Here is an 18,995-nt window from a genome sequence, read left to right as displayed (position 1 = left end):
TTTGATTTTATATTGAAACGTTGTTTTTAGTAACTTAATATTTTGTTTTAAGTTAAAAGTTATGTTTTATTTTTATCAAATTTAATAAAACATAATGTTTACCCTTTTGTTAACAAATATGAGTGTTTAGATTTAGTTATTTATATTATTATGGATTACTAATTTCTATTATGTAAAAACTATTATAATTATTAACTTAATATGTTTGCTAAATATTTTAAATAGTAAAAACCGAAATATCTTCATGTTATATAAAAACTAATATCTAATAATATAAATAAAATCCATAGAATACTTTTTTTTAAAACAAATTTATGGTATTTTGGTATTTTGATATTAAACCGAATAAACCGAAAACCGACGGTATATAAACCAAAACAAACTAAAGTAAATATGGTTTTAATATGGTAGCTATTTTTCATAAATCAAAATATCAAAAAAACCGAAAATATCGAACCGAAACCGAACCGATATCCGGATTTAACACCCCTAGTTGGACCGGATCATTTTTTATTAAAAATGGTGGAACTAAACTATGATTAATATATTATGGGTTGATCAGATTGAACATTAAACAAATTATGACACAAAAACTTTATTATTTTCCACCGAACATATTTTTGAAAAATTTGAACAATATTGTTTCCCTAGTTGAATTATTTTGACATTTATTATCTACATGGTTTTGAAAAGTTTGAGATCAACCATCAAATTGATACATGTTATTTTAATGTTTTTAGTTGTTTGGTTAAGGAAAACTTACATTTTTGTAATTTAAAGTCATTTTACAAAATTCAAAATATAACATATAAGAAAAAATCTAACATATAAGAAAAATAAAATATATAAGGTTTCCTTATTTTTGTAATTTAAAGTCGTTTAATTTTTTTTTAAATATAACATATAAAGTTTCCTCATTTATGTAATTTCAAAGTCATTTTTAAAAAATCAAAATACAACATATAAGAAAAAAAATCTAATTTTTTATTATATGGTTAATGTGATTGTTTAATTTTTTTAATAATATAAATTTGGGTTATATAATGTTGTTAGAATATTTTAAACTATATTTTATATTAGATGCTTTAGAATTTTTTGAAATAGAATTTAGAAGACATTTAGAAGTACCACCTAAGGTTGTTTTTTTTTTTAGTTAATATAAAATTAAGGTTCTAATCTTTTAAATGCTTCTCAATTAATATATAGGGGATTGATTTAAAAGGTATCAATTTCAATTGTGATTTACAAAAAAAAGAGAGAGTAAGTTTGGTAGTGAAATTGATCTAAAGAGTATCAACTTAAATAAATACATATAAAATTTCAAGAGCATCCAACTAAATAACACACACATATATATACTAATTTTATATAATATATATATACTAAGTTTATATAATATCCCGAATTACATTTTTCATGAGAATAATTACTATCTATTGCACACAAAAGACAACATCTATCACTTCTTGATAAAAAAAAAAGTGAATATGAATTGTTTCTTCGTTATATTTAAAATTATTTTGTTTTCAGTAGCGCCATATATGACTTCATATCTAAATTAAAAAAAAAAAACTATTGTATTAGATTTAAATTTACAAAAAGCAACAAGACTAGTAATAATAAGCCCTGAAACTAAATTAACTATCTATATAGGGACAAAAACGTCACTTTAAACGTTTCGCCTGGCTTGTCCGTAACAAAATCGACGTCACGTTAAAATAAAAAAAAGGAGAGATTTTTATTTTCCGATATCTTTCTCCACTTTTCCGATCCTTCTTGAGCTTCTGAGAGTAACCTAACCTATAACTATTGAGCAGGTCCTGTTTCGTGTGGCTGCCTATCACGAATCTGAGTGCTCTCTAAGGTTTTCGTTTTTATCTTAAATAGAATCCTTAATCTGGTTGCTGTAATTTTAAGAATGTTCTATAGAGTTTCGTCTCAATGCATACAAGGGTTTTTGATTTAGGGTTGAAATGTGTGACGTCAGATGCATTCAAATTTCTACTCTTTTATAGTTTTTTGATCTGCGTTTCAGGTCAGGTCAATCAATCTCTATCAGTGTTGAGTTCACTGCTTTGTATGTGGAGTTGATCATATACTATCTGCAAATGTCAAGCTTACTTAATGTACTAGTGCCTCATTATCTTCCATACTTTCTTTGGTCATTCCTCTGACTAGTGTTTTAATTCTTCAGTCATCAGTAAACGGATCGGCCTCGAGTTTATCTGACGGCTCAGGTTCAGGGAGAGCGTTTGCTTCTTCTTTCTCTGGTTTATCTGGGGCAGCTTCTCCTGTTTTCCATCATTCCGGTTGGGTTTAGATGTTTATCTCTTCAGTGTTTATTCTTCTGAGCTTATGTGTTTTGGTTGTTTTCTTTGTGTAGGTTCTGTTCAGGGCCTTCATAGTATTCATGGAAGCTTTAATGTTTCCAACTCTGGTCTAATTGGTCTTGCTTCTGCTGGAGTCCAACAACAAAACGGAAGATTTGCATCCAGCAATCTTCCGGTTGGGCTCTCTCAGGTGCTGTTATCTTTGTAAACTATGCTGAAACGATCCCTTGTTTTGGCTTTTGCTTTAAAGGCTTCTTTTGGATTCTTATTTCCAGATATCTTATGGTAGTTCTCATGGACTCACTAATAGAGGAGGAGGTAGGTATACATACTGTTGGAAGCACTTAGTTCTGTAGTAGTACTGCTTCTATTGGTAATTTGGTTTACTTCTTCAGGATTGGGAGTTTCTCCAATTTTGGGAAATGCCGGCTCTCGGATACAGAGCTCTATGGGGAATATGGTTGGTGGAGGCTCAATGGGCAGGACTTTGAGCTCTGGTGGAGGATTATCTATCCCGAGTCTTGGTTCTCGGCTAAACAACGGATCTGGAAATATCGGACAAATGATGAGTGGTGTCCTTCCACAAGGTACCTCATGATATGTGCTTTTGTTTGTCTCTTAACACCTTTTGTAATATTTTTTGAAATCTTATATTCTTCCATTTTCTCTTTCAGGATCTCCGCAGGCTTTTTCTATGCTTGGAAACTCCTACCCTGCAGCTGGGGGACTTTCCCAAAATCATGTTCAAGCAATGAACGGTCTAAGCTCCATGAGCTTGCTGAATGAGATGAACTCCTCCAACGACATTTCTCCATTCGATATAAATAATGATTTTCCTCAGCTCACAAGCCGTCCCACTTCTGCTCAAGGACAATTGGGTGAGTAATAAGTAATAACTAACCCTTTGATTCTCTTCTCTTTCTCCTATCTGTTTGAATAAATATAAAACACTAGCCTTTTCTGAAAATTCTTAGGAACTCGATTGCAACAAGGCCTTGGACTCAGCCCCATAGTTCAGCAAAACCAAGAGTTCAGTATTCAAAATGAAGATTTTCCTGCATTGCCTGGTTACAAAGGTCCCCCCTTTTTGTCTGCATCTTTCCTTTTTTGTGCATTACGGAGTTTGAGACTTTGACCCCCAAAAGGAACCATCCACCTTCCCCCACTGGTATCATAACTAGAGAGTGAATTTGTGGTCATATCCCTGCTGAACTATTAATCTTCTTCATGATCCATTGTGATGCTACCGTCTTGAATCCTCATAATGTCCTTTTATTAAAATTTCCGAGATTTTCATGGTGTGCATGAAGTTAATTTGTTGTTTTTATAAAGAGATTTCCGTTTATTATATAGTCTTTGACAAGATGGATTGGTTTTATACAGGTAGCAGTGCTGATTATCCAATGGATTTGCATCATAAAGAACAACTCCATGAGAATTCTATTTTAATGATGCAATCTCAACAGTTATCTGTGAGTCTTAGCTTGTCATTAAATGTCATTAGGTTTGATTTCCTTCCATTGGATGTTTTCCTCACAATGTTTACTTTATCCTCTAATGTTGGCTACTTGCAGATGGGAAGGTCTGGTGGGTTCAACTTAGGTGGAGCATATACGTCACACCGTACTCAACAACAACAACAACAACATGCTCAAGCTGTGAGTAGTAGTGGAGTCTCCTTAAATGTGTCTGACATCTTCTCATCCTCGCATCCGTCTTACCACTCTCAGGTGTGGTATGGTCAATACTTTTGAAATCGTTTGAGGTTCTAAAGTATATTTCATTGGCTTCAGACTGGTGTACCTCCGGGTATAGGATTAAGACCTATGAACTCTGCAAATTCTGTCATTGGGATGGGTTATGACCAGCCCCTCCAGCAATATCAGCACCATCAGAACACGTCGTCCCAGTATCGCTTGCAGCAGATGTCAGCTATTGGCCAACCTTTCAGAGACGTGGGATTAAAACCAATGCAAGTGACACAGTCAAATCCTGATCGTTTTAGCTTGCTCGGTTTGCTTAGTGTGATAAAGATGAGCGACCCTGACTTGACTTCTCTGGCACTTGGGATTGATCTGACGTCACTTGGATTAAACTTAAACTCAACAGAAAATCTTCATAAGACTTTCGCCTCACCTTGGTCTAATGAACCTTCTAAAGATGATCCTGAGTTCAGTGTTCCCCAATGTTACTACGCTAAAGACTCTCCGCCTCTACATGTAAGCCACTCTACTCTCTCATAACTACCATCATTCACTTGTCCATCTGTTTAATTATTATTTTATTGGTGGTTGCAGCAAGGGCTCTTTGCAAAGTTATTGTTAGAAACATTGTTCTACGTATTCTATAGGTATGTATGTATCTTTGGAATTTATTAACTTCTTGTTGATGCCTTCACTTGTTAAAAGAATCATAACGATATTTCTCGTGCAGCATGCCGAGAGATGAAGCGCAGTTATACGCAACAAATGAACTGTATGCCCTTTCCATCATAATTAACTTATATTAGTTGAAGTCAGACTATAGGTACAAGCTGGATCATAACTCTTTTTCGTTTTGCAGTTACCACAGAGGTTGGTTCTACCACAAAGAACACAAGTTGTGGTTCATTAGAATCGGAGAACCTCTCGTGAAAACGAATACGTATGAAAGAGGTTCATATCACTGTTTTGATCCAATCTCATTTGAGATCGTTCAAAAGGTGAGTGTACATCCAAGCTCTCTCATCGGTTTGTATTTTTCTTTTCATTTTGGTCTCTGAAAAAACACACAAATCATCTCGAATTGCAGGAAAATTCTGTTCTCTACTACGAGATGCTGGAAAAGAGACCGTCCCTATCTCAACATTGAGTGTAAACTATCCGTTATATTCAGTATTTATAATGTAATTTTCCTACCAAAGTATCAATCGGTTTAGGAAATCAATAGAACAGTAACCAGTTTCCAGCATATGTAGCTGAAACTTCTTCAAGCTTATATATTAAAAATCAATAGACATCTCTTCTCTATCAGAATGTGTGTTGCATTAAAGTTATTCTCTTATGTTCTGTGCTCTAATCCTTATTTGATTTCTCCGGTTCAAAGCATCTCAGGTAACTCTCATGGTACATTAGTCAGATTGCATACATTTTCTTACACTCGTTTTGGAGAGCATCTGTATCCGTAAGCTGAGGAATCCCCCAAGATCCAGATTTACTGTTGTTGATGGAGGATCTTCTTATGTTTCTCGCATTAGCAGCTTCAATCTTGTGCTGTATAATCCAGTAGCACATGGTCCCTAACGTCGTGATCATGATCGTCGCACCGATAGCAGTCACCCAAATAGCTAGCCACTTCTCTTCTTCACCGACGACAACAAACGACAGAGCCAAAAAGGCAACGGAGATGAGAACACATGCGAGCCACATGAGTTTGTTTATCACAGCCATCATCTGTTTCTTGGCCTTGCTCTCTATCACCACCACCGACGTCTGAACCACCACAACTGCCAAGGAGATGAAGAGTGCGATGGAGTCGAAGATGAAGAATATTATGAACGGTGTCGTTGATGCAATGTTGGCTTCTCCTAGTGAATGTCCATCTGGAAGGTTGCTTGTGTCTTCTACGTACTGCCCCGGGACAGTGAAGATAGCTGCGAACGCCACGGTAGCTATCAGCACGGCGACGACAGTGGTTGAGTTGATCGCGTTGTTGAGACCTTCCGTGTGCATTTTGTTGAGCTGTTTTGCTATCCCTTGAACGCGTCTTCTGGTCTGGCGCGTATGCTCAAGCTGATTATGAACCTCATGCTTGATATCGCTCACTGTCTGTTTCAGCTCCCGAGCAGGGTTAGCCCCCCCTGAGGGCTTAATGGTCTTGGCGCTGGGGACGCCGTGCTTCTGCAAGATGAGAGCCACCTCTGGGTTCCCAACCTTCTCCGCTGTGTCAAGAGCAGTTTCTCCTGTTCTGTTAACAGCTTTGGTATCGGTTATGTTGTTGTCTAGCAGCAATTTGACGATATGTGATCTGCCTTTTCTAGCTGCGATGTGCAGCGCAGTGTTTCCCTTTGTGTCTGCTATGTTGATAGAGGATCTATCCGCTTTGATGAGCTCCTCTACGACCTCGACGTTTGTTCCTTTAGCTGCCATGTGAAGAGATGTTTGGCCTTTCTTGTCCATCCTTATTGAGATAGCTGGCTCTGATGCTAATAGAGCCTTGACGACCTTCACGTGCCCGTTTCTTGATGCAGAGTGTAACGCCGTCTTACCGTTGCTTTTGGCGATTCCCGCCAGGCTGCTTCCTAGTTCCAGTAGAAAGTTTACAACCTCCGTGTGTCCTTGTGTTGCAGCTGTGTGCAGTGCCGTTGTGTTCAAGAGATCCACCGTCATCGCTAGCTCCGAGTGAGCCTCTGCTAAGACCTTCAACACATCTGTAAAAAGAACGAAAATGTTAATCCTTAAGACCTGTTTTAGTGGTGAGTTTTAAAAAGGGTGTGTGTTACACGTTACCGAGGTCTCCTTGCTTGGCAGCAATGTGGAAAGCATCGAACCCGTTTCTTGCTTTGATCTCAACCAGAGAAAGATCATAGCGTTTGATCATCTCTTTCACAATCTCGACGTCACCATACTCTGCTGCAACGTAGAGTGCGGTCTCACCTGATTGGTTCTGTTTCCCTAGGAGCTCATTCAACTCAGGCTCTCTGGCTTTTGTAAGAATCTCAACAACTTCGTCCTTGTTTCCTCGTCTCACGGCTGAATGGAGCTGTGTGTCTTCGCGTTTTCCGGTCAGCTGTTTCGCCATTTTCTTCTTTGGCACGGTGTCTTCTTCCCCTTCCATCTTTTGCTGTTGATGCAGCCACGAAACCCTAAACCGCAAACCCTAAATGGCTTTCCACAAGGCTAAAAGCTGCAAACACCAAAGACAGAAGAAGTTTGGTAGTCGTGTTAAGGTTGGGAAGGACGTGATCCAAAAGTAAAATGATTTTAAGATGTAGAAAGAGAGAAGATGAAGTGGAAGAAACAAGATCAGTAAAGGTTTTATAAGAAATGAAAAAAAGTTTGGACATAGGCACATGTAAAGCAATGGAATTCACTTTTCTATGTGACTCGACTGACCAATAGAAGAAAACGAATCTAATTACAAAAAATTATTTGTGTTAACTTTCTTGAAAGAGAGTGATCATGACACCCTTTTGTACATTTGTATATTATTCTAAGAAAACAACTTTTACTTATTTTAATTTTTGTTTGATTTTAAAAAGATACCAAGTAAAGTAGATTCTTTTCTTAGCTTAGATGTAAGTTCGTTTCTATGTTAGAGTGGTTTGGCCATATAAAATTAAAGTTAACACGTTTTTTTTTCTTCTTCTTTTTGTTAACAACAAGTAATATTATACGCCTTTAAATCGGATGGTTATAATACAATGACGACACCACGACAAAACACTAAACTAATTAAGCAAATGTTTTGTTCAAAATAAGAACTGTTTGTGCTAGTTGGTTTATATCACTCGTTGATGATATTGGAAATGCTTGGCTTTTCCGCCCTTCTCTGCGCTTTACTTTATGCATGTGTTACATGACTCAAAATAAATGAGCCTCTGAACATATTTTATTTTCGGTTGCGACCAGGTAAGGCATTATTACTTAGAAACAACCTCAAAGGGTGAGGAACCCTAATTTACGTGGTGTGTTCATATCACAAATTCCGTGTAAAACGATTAATAGTTATTACTAGTATTAATATACATGCAGTCTATGTCTACTTTGTCATGAATAACGAAGAAGTAGGTGATGATATGAAAACACGTATGTCTTAGTGTGTGTAACACCATGAACTCACTTTAATTTGAATTGGTTTTAAACTAAGGAATTGGTGAAATATACGTATATCTTCAATCTTCTTATATACAAGCTTGACACTAACTTCACCACGTATAATGAACTCATTAACCATTCCTACAATCTAAAGAAAGCTTTGGCACTTGACAGTCTAACTTCACTAGCTTAATATAATTCTCCAATATGAGAAAATATTAAGAACACCCATTTTGCAAAGTAGGCGATAAGATTTCTTGGCTTGAATATATGCTTGAGATATTCTAAATCTCTGTTGTTAGCAGCAACAATGGCATGATAAGCAATTGACAATAACTAATACACTACAACAAAACATAGTGAATTCTAACCAATTTTCTGACCACTTAAGTTGGTCAAAACTGTTTTCGACCATAAACTGATCGTTTAATGACGATCTAAATAAATGGACAAAAAGTGGTCGGCAATTACTAACCAAAAAAACTGGTTAAAAAATGGTCAGTAATTTGTGACTGAATTTTGACCACTTTATAATCGTCAGAATTTTGGTCAGAAACTAATCAGAAAGTGGTCAGGCATTTTAAAAAGTTTAGTTGTTCCCAACTGTTGGGACAGTGGTCGGAAAATGATCAAAAATCTGATTTTTCATTTAGTTTGCAAACTAGCCGTTAGTCGTATATCATCTATATAAGGCATTTGATTCATTTGCAATCTACAGACAGATACAAAGTTAAGAAAACAGCACTGAAAATGTCTTCACATATTTTTAATTTTCGTAGATGGATGTACGATCAATGGGATTCAAATGGGCAAATTTCAAAAGAGTTTGCGGAAGGGCTTAACGAGTTCATGAGTTTTGCCGGAAATCAAGAGATTACTTTGAGAGAAGGTAAGACGTTTTGTCCTTGTATTCGTTGCGATAATAGTAAATTCATTCCTATTGAAAGAGTATGGAATCATTTGTATCAATATGGATTTACACCTAATTATAAAATATGGTATTTTCATGGGGAAGTTGATACCGGAAATATGCCTAGTACTAGTGAATATGTGCCGGTTAATTTAGAGGAACCTAGAATGGTAGTTGAATCTAGTGATACAATGCAAATGGTAAACGATGCATTTTGTGAAAACATCTCTTCATTTATAGAAGACGGAGAGAGAGTTGACGAACCAAATTTAGAAGCAAGGAGATTTTTTGATATGTTGGATGCAGCTAAGCATCCAATATATGAGGGTTGTAAAAAAGATCATTCTCCTTTATCGGCTGCAACTAGGATGATGACCATAAAATCAGATTTTAATTTGGCAGAAGACTGTGTAGATGCAATTGCTGATTTTGTGAAAGATTATCTCCCCGAAGATAATATGTGTCCAGCTTCTTACGACGAGGTCGATAAACTTGTTTCGGGTCTAGGTTTGCCATTTCAAATGATAGACGTTTGCATCGACAACTGTATGATTTACTGGAAAGCCGATGCGAACTACTTGGCATGTAAATTTTGTGGTAAACCCCGATTTAAGGTCACTAGTGGAAGAGCTAAGGTTCCATATAAACGTATGTGGTATTTGCCATTAGCTGATAGGCTTAAAAGGTTATATCAATCGGAACGCACAGCAAGTGCTATGAGATGGCATAAAGAGCACTCAAGTGAAGGAGAAATTGTGCATCCCTCAGATGCAAAAGCATGGAAGCACTTTCAATCAATTTATGAGGAATTTGCATCAGAGAGCAGAAACGTCTACCTCGGATTATGTACTGATGGTTTCAACCCATTTGGAAAACATGGAAGGCAATATTCATTATGGCCAGTAATTGTCACACCTTACAATTTGCCCCTCTCTTTGTGCATGAAACGAGAGTTTCTATTTCTCACCATACTTGTTCCTGGTCCAGAACATCCCAAACGATCTCTTGATGTTTTCTTACAGCCGCTGATTTATGAGTTGCAAGAGTTATGGGCAAATGGTGTAGAAACATTTGACATTTCATGCAGACAAAACTTCAAGATGCATGCAGTACTTATGTGGACTATCAGTGATTTTCCTGCATATGGAATGTTGTCTGGATGGACAACACATGGAAGGTTATCGTGTCCACATTGTCAGGATAGTACTGATGCATTTCAGTTGAAACATGGAAGAAAGACGTGTTGGTTTGATTGTCATAGAAGATTTCTACCGAGTTCACATCCTTATCGTCGAAGCCAGACATTGTTTACAAAGGGAAAAGTTGTTCATGATCCACCACCACCAGAGTTAGATGGTAACTATTTATTGAGGCAGCTTGGAGATTTTGGGGCAGATACGACTGCTGAATGCGGTGGAAATGGGCATGGCCCAGTCGATGGTTATGGAGAGTATCATAACTGGCATAAAAAAAGTATTTTTTGGGATTTGCCGTATTGGAAAGACCATTTGCTACGGCATAATCTAGATGTCATGCACATTGAAAAGAATTTTTTCGATAACATCATGAACACAATTTTAAATGTCCAAGGGAAGACAAAAGACAACTTAAAGTCCAGATTAGACTTGCCTGGTATATGTGCACGAGATGAGCTACATATTATGGCCAACGGAAAAGGTCCTACTCCCAAGTTTAGATTGAGTCCAACTGCAAGGGAAGTATTTTTTCAGTGGCTATTAAGTAGCGTTAAATTCCCTGATGGATATGCTTCTAATCTAAGGAACTGTGTTGATAGTCAAGAGGAGCGGTTATCTGGGATGAAAAGTCATGATTGCCATGTTTTCATGCAACGCCTACTTCCATTTGTATTTGCGGGACTCCTACCAAAAGATGTTCATGAAGCTATTGCTGGGATAAGTGCTTTTTTCCGAGATCTTTGCACAAGATCACTCACATTTGATGGAATTCGACAATTAGAGTTGAACATACCAATTATTCTTTGCAATCTTGAAAAGATTTTTCCACCATCTTTTTTTGATGTAATGGAACATCTAGCAATTCACCTTCCTAGAGAAGCAGAACTTGGTGGTCCAGTTCAATACAGGTGGATGTATCCATTCGAGCGGTTTATGTTTCACTTGAAGAAAAAGGTCAAAAATTTAGGTAGAGTTGAGGGTTCCATTGTCGCTCAGACCATTAAAGAAGAAACATCAAACTTCTCTGCTTACTACTTTGCCCCACATATTCAAACAAAGAGTAGAAAACCGGGCCGTAATGACGATGGAGGAGAAAAGCCCCATTACATATCCGATGTTCCAGATATCTTTGCACAAGTAGGACGACTAAGTGGAAAACGCAAAAAGCGTTGGTTAACAGATGAAGAGATTAAACACTTACATATGTATATTCTTCTCAACTGTGACGAACTACTGCAATATGAAAGGTATAATTTTTTTTTTAAGTTGTGAACTTTTGACTTCCATAAAAAAAATTTCTAAAAGTTTAGTGTTGCAGGATCTATGATGCTCAACTAAGGGAAGCCTACCCGTACCACTCTGAGAATCAAATTTTAGCGATAAAACATATGGAATATGCTAACTGGTTGAAATTCTATGTAAGATCATCTTTAATTTATTTATATCATAATTTGTTTGCAAACAGTTATTAATTACTAATTTTTGGTATAGGTGCGCATATGTTTGACTAAGGGTGAAAAAATAGACAATTGGTTCGAGGAGTTAGTGGGTGGTCCTATATAGGACACAAAGTTTGTTATAGGAGACTTAACATAAGAATAACCTGAGGAGCAATGGTGATATTAATACACGCAGCCATCAAATTGAGTTTTTATTGTTAAAACTAGGGAGAACGGCTTATTCATGCCTGAACTAGGGGTCACTGAGAAAATACATACCCCAACTTCTACTGCCAAAACATACTTTGATTAATCGAAAATTTGAAATTTATGCATGAACTAAGGATCGTTGAAAAAATACATATCTCAACTCCTATTGCATGCTAAAACAGACTTTAACTAATTAAAAATTTGAAATTTATGCCCAATTTTTAGAAGTTAACGTTAATCTCAATTTTGACTTAAACTCTGTTAATTAATTGTTAACGACTAACTAGGATACTTAGTTGGCTAATGAGTTAGGGCCTAATCGAAAATCAAATTGGAATGGATCACATCTGATAATAGTTGGACCGGAACCCTAAAAAAATGGACCATTATATCTACAACGTCGTTTGTTCTGTGTTTTGTCAATCGTTTGTTTTGTGTTTTGTTCCTTCACTTTGCCTTGTCGGGATCCTTCACTTTGTCGCAGAAGAAGAAAGAAAGAAGAGGAGATAAAAACACATAATAGACGACATTGTATTGATAATGATCCAACTATTATCAGATTTGACCCATTCCAATTTGATTTTTGATTCGGCCCAATTATTATTAATCTGACTCATTAACCAACTAAGTATGCTAGTCATCGTCGTTAACAATTAATTAACAGAGTTTAAGTCAAAATTGAAATTAGCGTTGATTTCTAAAGACTAGATATAAATTTCAATTTTTTAATTAGTTAAGGTATGTTTTGGCATGCAATAGGAATTGGGGTATGTATTTTTTTTTATCAACCCCTAGTTCAGGCGTGAATTTCAAATGTTTGATTAAGTAAGGTATGTCTTGGCATGCAATAAAAGTTGGGGTATGTATTTTCTTGCAATCCTAGTTCAGAAATGAATAAGTTGTTTTCCCGTTAAAACTACTCATAAAAAACTTCGCATGTTTTTCACTAATTCGTTCAAAAGCTCCAGTGCGGGAGTTTCTTTAAGACTTATTCTTGGGTTCACCCCCTAGGGTGAACCTATAGGTTCACCAACCAATATGATTGTGTTATTTCATATTCGATATCTTTTAAAAAAGGAAACAAAATATTGCCAAATTATATTATCTTTTTAAAATTAAAAGGTAAAAAGAAATAAATAAAAAATAGTAGTAATTACAAAAAAAAATATTTTTAACGTCTTCAGCAAAACATTAAACCCTAAATCCTAATCCCTAAACCCTAAATCCTAAACCCTAAACCCTTGGGTAAACCCTAAACTCTAGGATAAATCTTAAACTCTAAGATAAATCTTAAACTCTAAATCAAAATCATTAAACACTAAAACACTCAAGGGTTTAGGGTTTAGAGTTTTAGGGTTTAGTGTTTTTATTTAGAGTTTAAAATTTATCCAAGGGTTTAGGGTTTACCCAAGGGTTTAGGGTTACCCAAGGGTTTAGGGTTTAAGGATTAGGATTTAGTGTTTTGCTGACGACGTTAAAAAAAAATTTTTTAATTTTTTTTTCTGTAGCTGTTATTTTTTTTTAATTTTTTATTTTGAAAAATAATATAAGTTGATAATATTTTGTTTTCTTTTTTAAAAGATATCGAATTTGAAATAATGAAATCTTATTGCCTGGTGAACCTAGAGGTATCCTAGGGGTGAACCCAAGAATAAACTCTTTCTTTAATAATACTACAAAAACTAGCATTAAATTTTGAAACAAGGGATACCAAGTCTTCGACCAGTATACATTGGTGTAATGGAGTCTACCACAACCAGAAATAATAAATTGAATTGGTACAATAAATATAAATTCATCACTTGAGAAATAATAGACAATTAAGTTTTAGATGAATGTCACAACGGAACAGCTTCTTTTACGAATAAAATACCTGCAAGTAGGCACAATTAATTTCATTTCAACCACTTAGGTATGTCTGCCTTTATATTATTCGATCGTATACATAAGATCTTACACTTCTTCAAAGTCTCTCTTATTTATGTATCCTACTCTTCTACTAACTCTGAAAACTTTCATACTAACCATCATGTAGCCTTTGCACAAAAAAAAAGAACCATCATGTTATATAATATTCACATAGCTATAATATAATATTGCAAATGTTGTTACAACCAATAGACATGCATGGTGAACGATATGTTTTACCGATCCCTCCTACTGCTTCAAGCGTGGTTTATTCTACAACGAATATATATGGCAGATATTTCAAGTGATTCCAATATTTTATTTATATTTTGTGAATCTGGTTGAGAATAAATGGGACCAGAATCGGGTGGTGAACGCAAATGCGAATTGGATGCGTTCACACCGAACAGTCTTTTTGAACCATTTCCCCCCGAAAATATAGTTATTTCCTGATGCTGACACAAAATATACAAATAGCCCTTCATGCAGAGATTAAGGCCACTATCCATAATCATGAAAAGAAGATTAATATTATTTTTAATATAAATTTCCGAACGATGTTTATACATTATTTGCTTACTTTATCATTAAAAGAAAAAAGACTTGAGTTCAAATTGATTTGTTGAAAAAATATATGCCGTATAATTACTGAAAGATGAGTAAAATACAGTACAAGAAGTTAGCATAAAAGGACATAGACAAGACTGCCATATTATAACAGCTAACGTTTGGAAAAAAAACTACTAAAGTTGGAGTACCATACATGTGTAGCAGTAAGTGTGACAACCGATAACAAGCTTTATTTACTCCATCTGTTTCTAAAACGTAGAATGCCCTAAATGTAGAATGTTGTAAAGAATTTGATGTTTCAATACATAAGATGTTTCAGTTTAGATAATTTCTATTTATTAAAAACTGTGTAACCAATTGTATTTAATATAATTTATTTTGTAATTGGTTGAATAACATTAATTTATAATTTTAATGATAATTTCTAGATAAAACTTTTGTTTTTAATATGTGTATATATTTTTACCTAAACATATTCTATTTAGAAACAGATCAAATAATACAGAGAAGACAGATTTAAAAAAAAAAACTAAATGTCCTAACAGCTTGCAATTTTTAAGAAGTTAACACTACAATATGATGGCTTCTTATTGTATTACTATTCACCAAATGAATGCAGTAAATACCTTATTACCCTGAAAACTTATAAAAACAAAAAAAAAAGGTATGAGACAGCTATACCACAATTTCTTTGTCATCCAATTTGAAAAAAAAAAAATCGTTACCAAACGTAATCCAAATAGTTTTAAAAATAGAAAAAGAATGACACTAGTCACCTTTGTTTGAGATTTACGGTTTAAAATAATTGTATGTCTTTAAATTATTACAAGAAAAACACTGTCACGTAGTTTCTTCACGTATGGAACTTGAACGTATCAGGGTCTTCTTCTTCACGAATCCAACCATACTTCTCGAGAAAAGGATTCAACAACGACGTTGGTGGGTACTGATCAATGCAATGGTTCCACACATTCCCTAAACATTCTCCAACGTTAAGATCTCTCGCAACTTCCCAAACGCAGCTATTACACTTGAAACCAGCTCCAAAGCTTATCATGAACACTCTATCTCCTCTCTTCAGCCTCTTCTTCGCTTCCATGTACCCCAAAACATACCACAAGCTACTCGCCGACGTGTTCCCAAACCGGTGTAGCGTCATCCTCGCCGGTTCAAGATCGTACTCGGTTAAGTCAAGACTATAACCAATCGCGTCGATAACCGCTTTGCCTCCCGTGTGAATACAGAAATGTTCAATACCGGTTTTGAAGTTAATCCCCGCCTTCGGAGCTGCTTGAGCCACGTTCGTGGAGCCTTTGCTAGGGCTTCTACGAAGCTTCTTGAGGAGAAGAGACAACATAAACCTGAAGAGCTGCGTCACGGGAAGAATCTTTGGAGTGATGACTTTGAGGTTGTCCACGAAAGCACGAGTCGCTGCTTTTGGAAGAGTCTTGTCTAAGTGGATACCAACTCGTCCCAGCTCGTCTTCTTTTTGGACACACGCGTTGAATGAATCCTCTCTTGCTCCATGGTGCGTTCTCACCAAACACTTCAGCTTAAACATGGCTCTCTTGCTTAGACAACGCTTGTTGGTCAAGAGAACCGCGCAGCCACCGGAGCGGAACAAGCAGTTAGCGAGGATCATAGACCGGTTGTTTCCGCTGTACCAGTTAGGACTAAGTGACTCGGATGTTACAACGAGAGCAAGCTTGTTCTTGTACGTTTTGAAAATGTTTTTAACAATATCTACCGATATAACACTCGCGCTACATCCCATCGCCGTCAAGTTGAAAACCTTCACGTCTTCTCTCATTTTGTAATGGTTAATGATTCTTGCGGATAGAGAAGGTGTTGAGTTGAGCATGGAGACGTTGACCACGAGTACGTCGATGTCTTTAGGTTTGAGTTTGTTTCTCTTTAGGAGTTTCTCGATTGTGTCAATGTAAAACTCTTCCATCTCCGAGAGAGCGTCTTGTATGGTAGGAGACTCTTCACGTCCTTCAAAGTAGAGACGTGGTGCGTAGGTTTGCTCTCCGATACCTGAACTAACAATGGCTTTGAGGAGGAACTTGTACTCGTTGAGTCTAATGTGTTTGTTTCGACGGATGATCTCACCGCTGATTTGAGTACTCAGCATACGATCATCTGAAGGTTTGTGGCATTGATAGTCCAAGATGTAGCAGTTTTGATCTCTCTTGGAGTCTATGCGTTTCCAGATCTTGAAGATGAGGTAAGAAATGAGAAGAGAAGAGAGGATATAGAGAATATCCATTTAAAAAAAACTTTGGGTTAAAGAAGAAGTAGTGTATTTAAAACTGCATGAAGATGTTAGCCAAGATTGTTGTGGGGATATATAAGAGGACAATTAAACAGGAAAAGACAGGTCTCGTTTATTGACAACTCATGCTGTCCAAAAAGAGTCAATGCCATTGGTGTGGGGTACAGTTTAATTTGAAAAGTTTACTGACAAGCAGACTGGTGGTGAGAAAATTGATAACAATAAGGTGACACATTGATGTGGATGTACAAAGTGGACGATGGACTTCACATGTTCTGTCTATTTAATTATTTATTAAATTTTCATACGTACAGTCTAGTATATGTTGAACATATAGGCCAATCCTCAAGCTGGCCATATATTTTGTATCACACAGTTGACTTAGTGAATCCAAGGTTACAAAAAAGATTCGATTCTAGAACTGATCTGAGTATTTACATACGATGTTTGTTAACTAAGGGAGAATGGTCCATCTTTGCGAGTTACACTCGTACGTGATCGTGTCTTGTAGTACGTACTATAAAATCATGTGTATCGTAAAATCACTTGCTCAGTCAAACACAGCTTCTGGACTAATATAAGACTTTATGGTTGAAATCTTAACAATGTCATGATGGTACATTGATGTGGATGTATTATATAAAAATATACTCCTACAAATCAAATGGAGAAATACCTTGTCTGACTTTTCAAGCCATCATGTCAATACTTTTCTATGACAATTTTTTTTTTTTTTGCAAAGTAACATCCATAATAAGAAAACCCTAAATTTCTGATTATGCGTAATTTCATTTCACTTGATAACATTAAACTATAAAGAAAACTGTATAAAATATTCACATAAATACCACAATTTATTTATTTTATAATGTATTGGTACATAAAAGATGTTGAGGTTGTGGATGAAAGAGCAATAAATAGATCTGGGTGAGCTGTGAGTATATGAAGAAGGTTTGGGAAATCATGAACTTTTTGGATACAAGTGAGAGTGTTGTGAGTCGACAAGCTTATCTCAACCTCCAACAGCTTAATTACGTCGACTCACCTTTACTACAACGCCATCATCCAACGCTTACTCACACCATTTGCGTGTACATACGTCCTTTCCTTTTATAACTGATACACCAATTCACATAATTCAAAACATTCAAAAACCATCTCCTCTTTTAGTTATGCAACTACGTAAGGAAGGTTATTGTAATTTTGGTATGGGAAAAGTTTGACTCACTCAACAAACAATCTAGCAACCAATAATAGTTGAATATTAATTATCTACTAGAATATCTTACAAAACAATATATTCCCTCTGTTTCTAAATATATGATGTTTAGAATAGTTTTTATGTTCTAATATGTAGGATGTTCTCAGATTTGTAGGTAGTTTTAGTTTATCAAAACTGTGTATCCAATCAAATTTAATAGTTCTATTTTGTAATTGGTTGAATAGTTTTTAATTTAAAATTTTAATAATATTTTTTAGATAAAAAGTAACAATAAGTGTGTTTTAGGTAAAAAATTTTATATTTAGAAAGATAGGGAGTATAACCGTTTATGTAGCAGACACATTACGTTGTCAATAGCGATCACGCGTTTACTTTTGTGATAGCATTAAGAGTAGTCTAGCTAGACGTTATTACTAATAATGGTGAATTTAATGTTTGCCGCTGTTTTTAGCTTGTTGGTCATGTCATTATCATTTAGTACTTAAGTTTGATTTTTCTTGAGTTTATCCAAAGAAACTAAAACTGTCAATTCGATTTTTATTAAGAAAATGAACAGATGAAAACTTTAAATAATTGATCAACGTTCAAAATTAAAGTTTAAAATTTTGTTGCGGCAAATAATTTTGTTATTTTTGATAATTATTCCTTTATATTTGAAAATATATTTTGTAAAAAAAAATCCATGCTAGACTAGCAATGGTATAAAATATACAAAACATAACCAAATTTCCATTAGATATTATTCAAGTTCAACTTCTGTACTAAAACAAAAGGGACACCAAGGGAATGATAATACTCACAGAAACATCGCAACTAAATCATGTTCTGATGGGAGGAATTAGATAGACAGTGAGACAATATTTTAATGCAGGCAAACCATGGACAAAGAAGACGTATTTATAAACTATGGTTCTCTAAAGAAAGCACGTTATCTCTATAACTCTTGACTTGAATCACTTTTTTATAAATGACATATCTGAAAATGTATGACTACGGCAGATACATCGAACAAACTGGTATATACCTCATATGTTTGCATACGGAATATTAAAATAAATTGATATGTAAAGATTTATTCAACTAACTACTTTACTTCCCAACCACAATTCCTTTTTATTTGTTATCTAGAGTAACTCTATA

At 35.3% G+C, this 18,995-nt stretch overlaps 4 protein-coding genes and 1 non-coding gene across 5 annotated transcripts; 2 read left to right on the top strand and 3 right to left on the bottom strand.

Annotated features, from left to right (window-relative positions):
* The first annotated feature begins 1,702 nt into the window (after positions 1–1,702).
* LOC106415647 (probable NOT transcription complex subunit VIP2) lies at positions 1,703–5,341 on the top strand. Its single transcript, XM_013856402.3, has 15 exons — positions 1,703–1,864; positions 2,036–2,126; positions 2,195–2,309; positions 2,384–2,520; positions 2,606–2,648; positions 2,726–2,917; positions 3,005–3,208; positions 3,305–3,406; positions 3,714–3,802; positions 3,905–4,060; positions 4,124–4,549; positions 4,628–4,680; positions 4,764–4,805; positions 4,893–5,031; positions 5,121–5,341. The coding sequence occupies exons 2-15, from the start codon at positions 2,109–2,111 to the stop codon at positions 5,178–5,180; spliced, it is 1,776 nt and encodes a 591-aa protein (XP_013711856.2). The 5' UTR covers positions 1,703–1,864; positions 2,036–2,108; the 3' UTR covers positions 5,181–5,341.
* Positions 2,223–2,309, bottom strand: LOC125588209. Its single transcript, XR_007324599.1, has one exon. It is a non-coding gene; the product is annotated as a small nucleolar RNA snoR35 (small nucleolar RNA).
* Positions 5,256–7,583, bottom strand: LOC106415648 (ankyrin repeat-containing protein At5g02620). The gene is made up of 2 exons (XM_013856403.3): positions 6,818–7,583; positions 5,256–6,738 (listed from the first exon to the last, which is right to left on the bottom strand). Exons 1-2 carry the CDS (start codon positions 7,143–7,145, stop codon positions 5,444–5,446), a joined length of 1,623 nt encoding a protein of 540 aa, XP_013711857.2. The 5' UTR covers positions 7,146–7,583; the 3' UTR covers positions 5,256–5,443.
* A 1,571-nt stretch (positions 7,584–9,154) lies between these two features.
* Positions 9,155–11,738, top strand: LOC111201934. The gene is made up of 2 exons (XM_048756671.1): positions 9,155–11,478; positions 11,723–11,738. Exons 1-2 carry the CDS (start codon positions 9,155–9,157, stop codon positions 11,736–11,738), a joined length of 2,340 nt encoding a protein of 779 aa, XP_048612628.1.
* A 3,343-nt stretch (positions 11,739–15,081) lies between these two features.
* Positions 15,082–16,689, bottom strand: LOC106415649 (3-ketoacyl-CoA synthase 3). Its single transcript, XM_013856404.3, has one exon. The coding sequence runs from the start codon at positions 16,625–16,627 to the stop codon at positions 15,212–15,214; it is 1,416 nt and encodes a 471-aa protein (XP_013711858.2). The 5' UTR covers positions 16,628–16,689; the 3' UTR covers positions 15,082–15,211.
* Between the last annotated feature and the right edge of the window lie 2,306 nt (positions 16,690–18,995).

Source organism: Brassica napus, chromosome C5 (genome assembly GCF_020379485.1).
Source record: "Brassica napus cultivar Da-Ae chromosome C5, Da-Ae, whole genome shotgun sequence".
Lineage (NCBI taxonomy): Eukaryota > Viridiplantae > Streptophyta > Magnoliopsida > Brassicales > Brassicaceae > Brassica > Brassica napus.
This window is presented reverse-complemented; position numbering and strand designations above follow the sequence as displayed.

What these genes read in the sequence shown, in the direction of transcription:
- LOC106415647 (XM_013856402.3), top strand. An exon ending in ACTCACTAATAGAGGAGGAG is followed by an intron (nt 2,649 to 2,725) that starts GTAGGTATACAT and finishes TTACTTCTTCAG; the next exon opens with GATTGGGAGTTTCTCCAATT. An exon ending in AAGACTCTCCGCCTCTACAT is followed by an intron (nt 4,550 to 4,627) that starts GTAAGCCACTCT and finishes TGGTGGTTGCAG; the next exon opens with CAAGGGCTCTTTGCAAAGTT.
- LOC106415648 (XM_013856403.3), bottom strand. Translation starts at nt 7,145, where the DNA reads ATGGAAGGGGAAGAAGACACCGTGCCAAAGAAGAAAATGGCGAAACAG. An exon ending in TGCCAAGCAAGGAGACCTCG is followed by an intron (nt 6,739 to 6,817) that starts GTAACGTGTAAC and finishes TTCTTTTTACAG; the next exon opens with ATGTGTTGAAGGTCTTAGCA.
- LOC111201934 (XM_048756671.1), top strand. Translation starts at nt 9,155, where the DNA reads ATGCCTAGTACTAGTGAATATGTGCCGGTTAATTTAGAGGAACCTAGA.
- LOC106415649 (XM_013856404.3), bottom strand. Translation starts at nt 16,627, where the DNA reads ATGGATATTCTCTATATCCTCTCTTCTCTTCTCATTTCTTACCTCATC.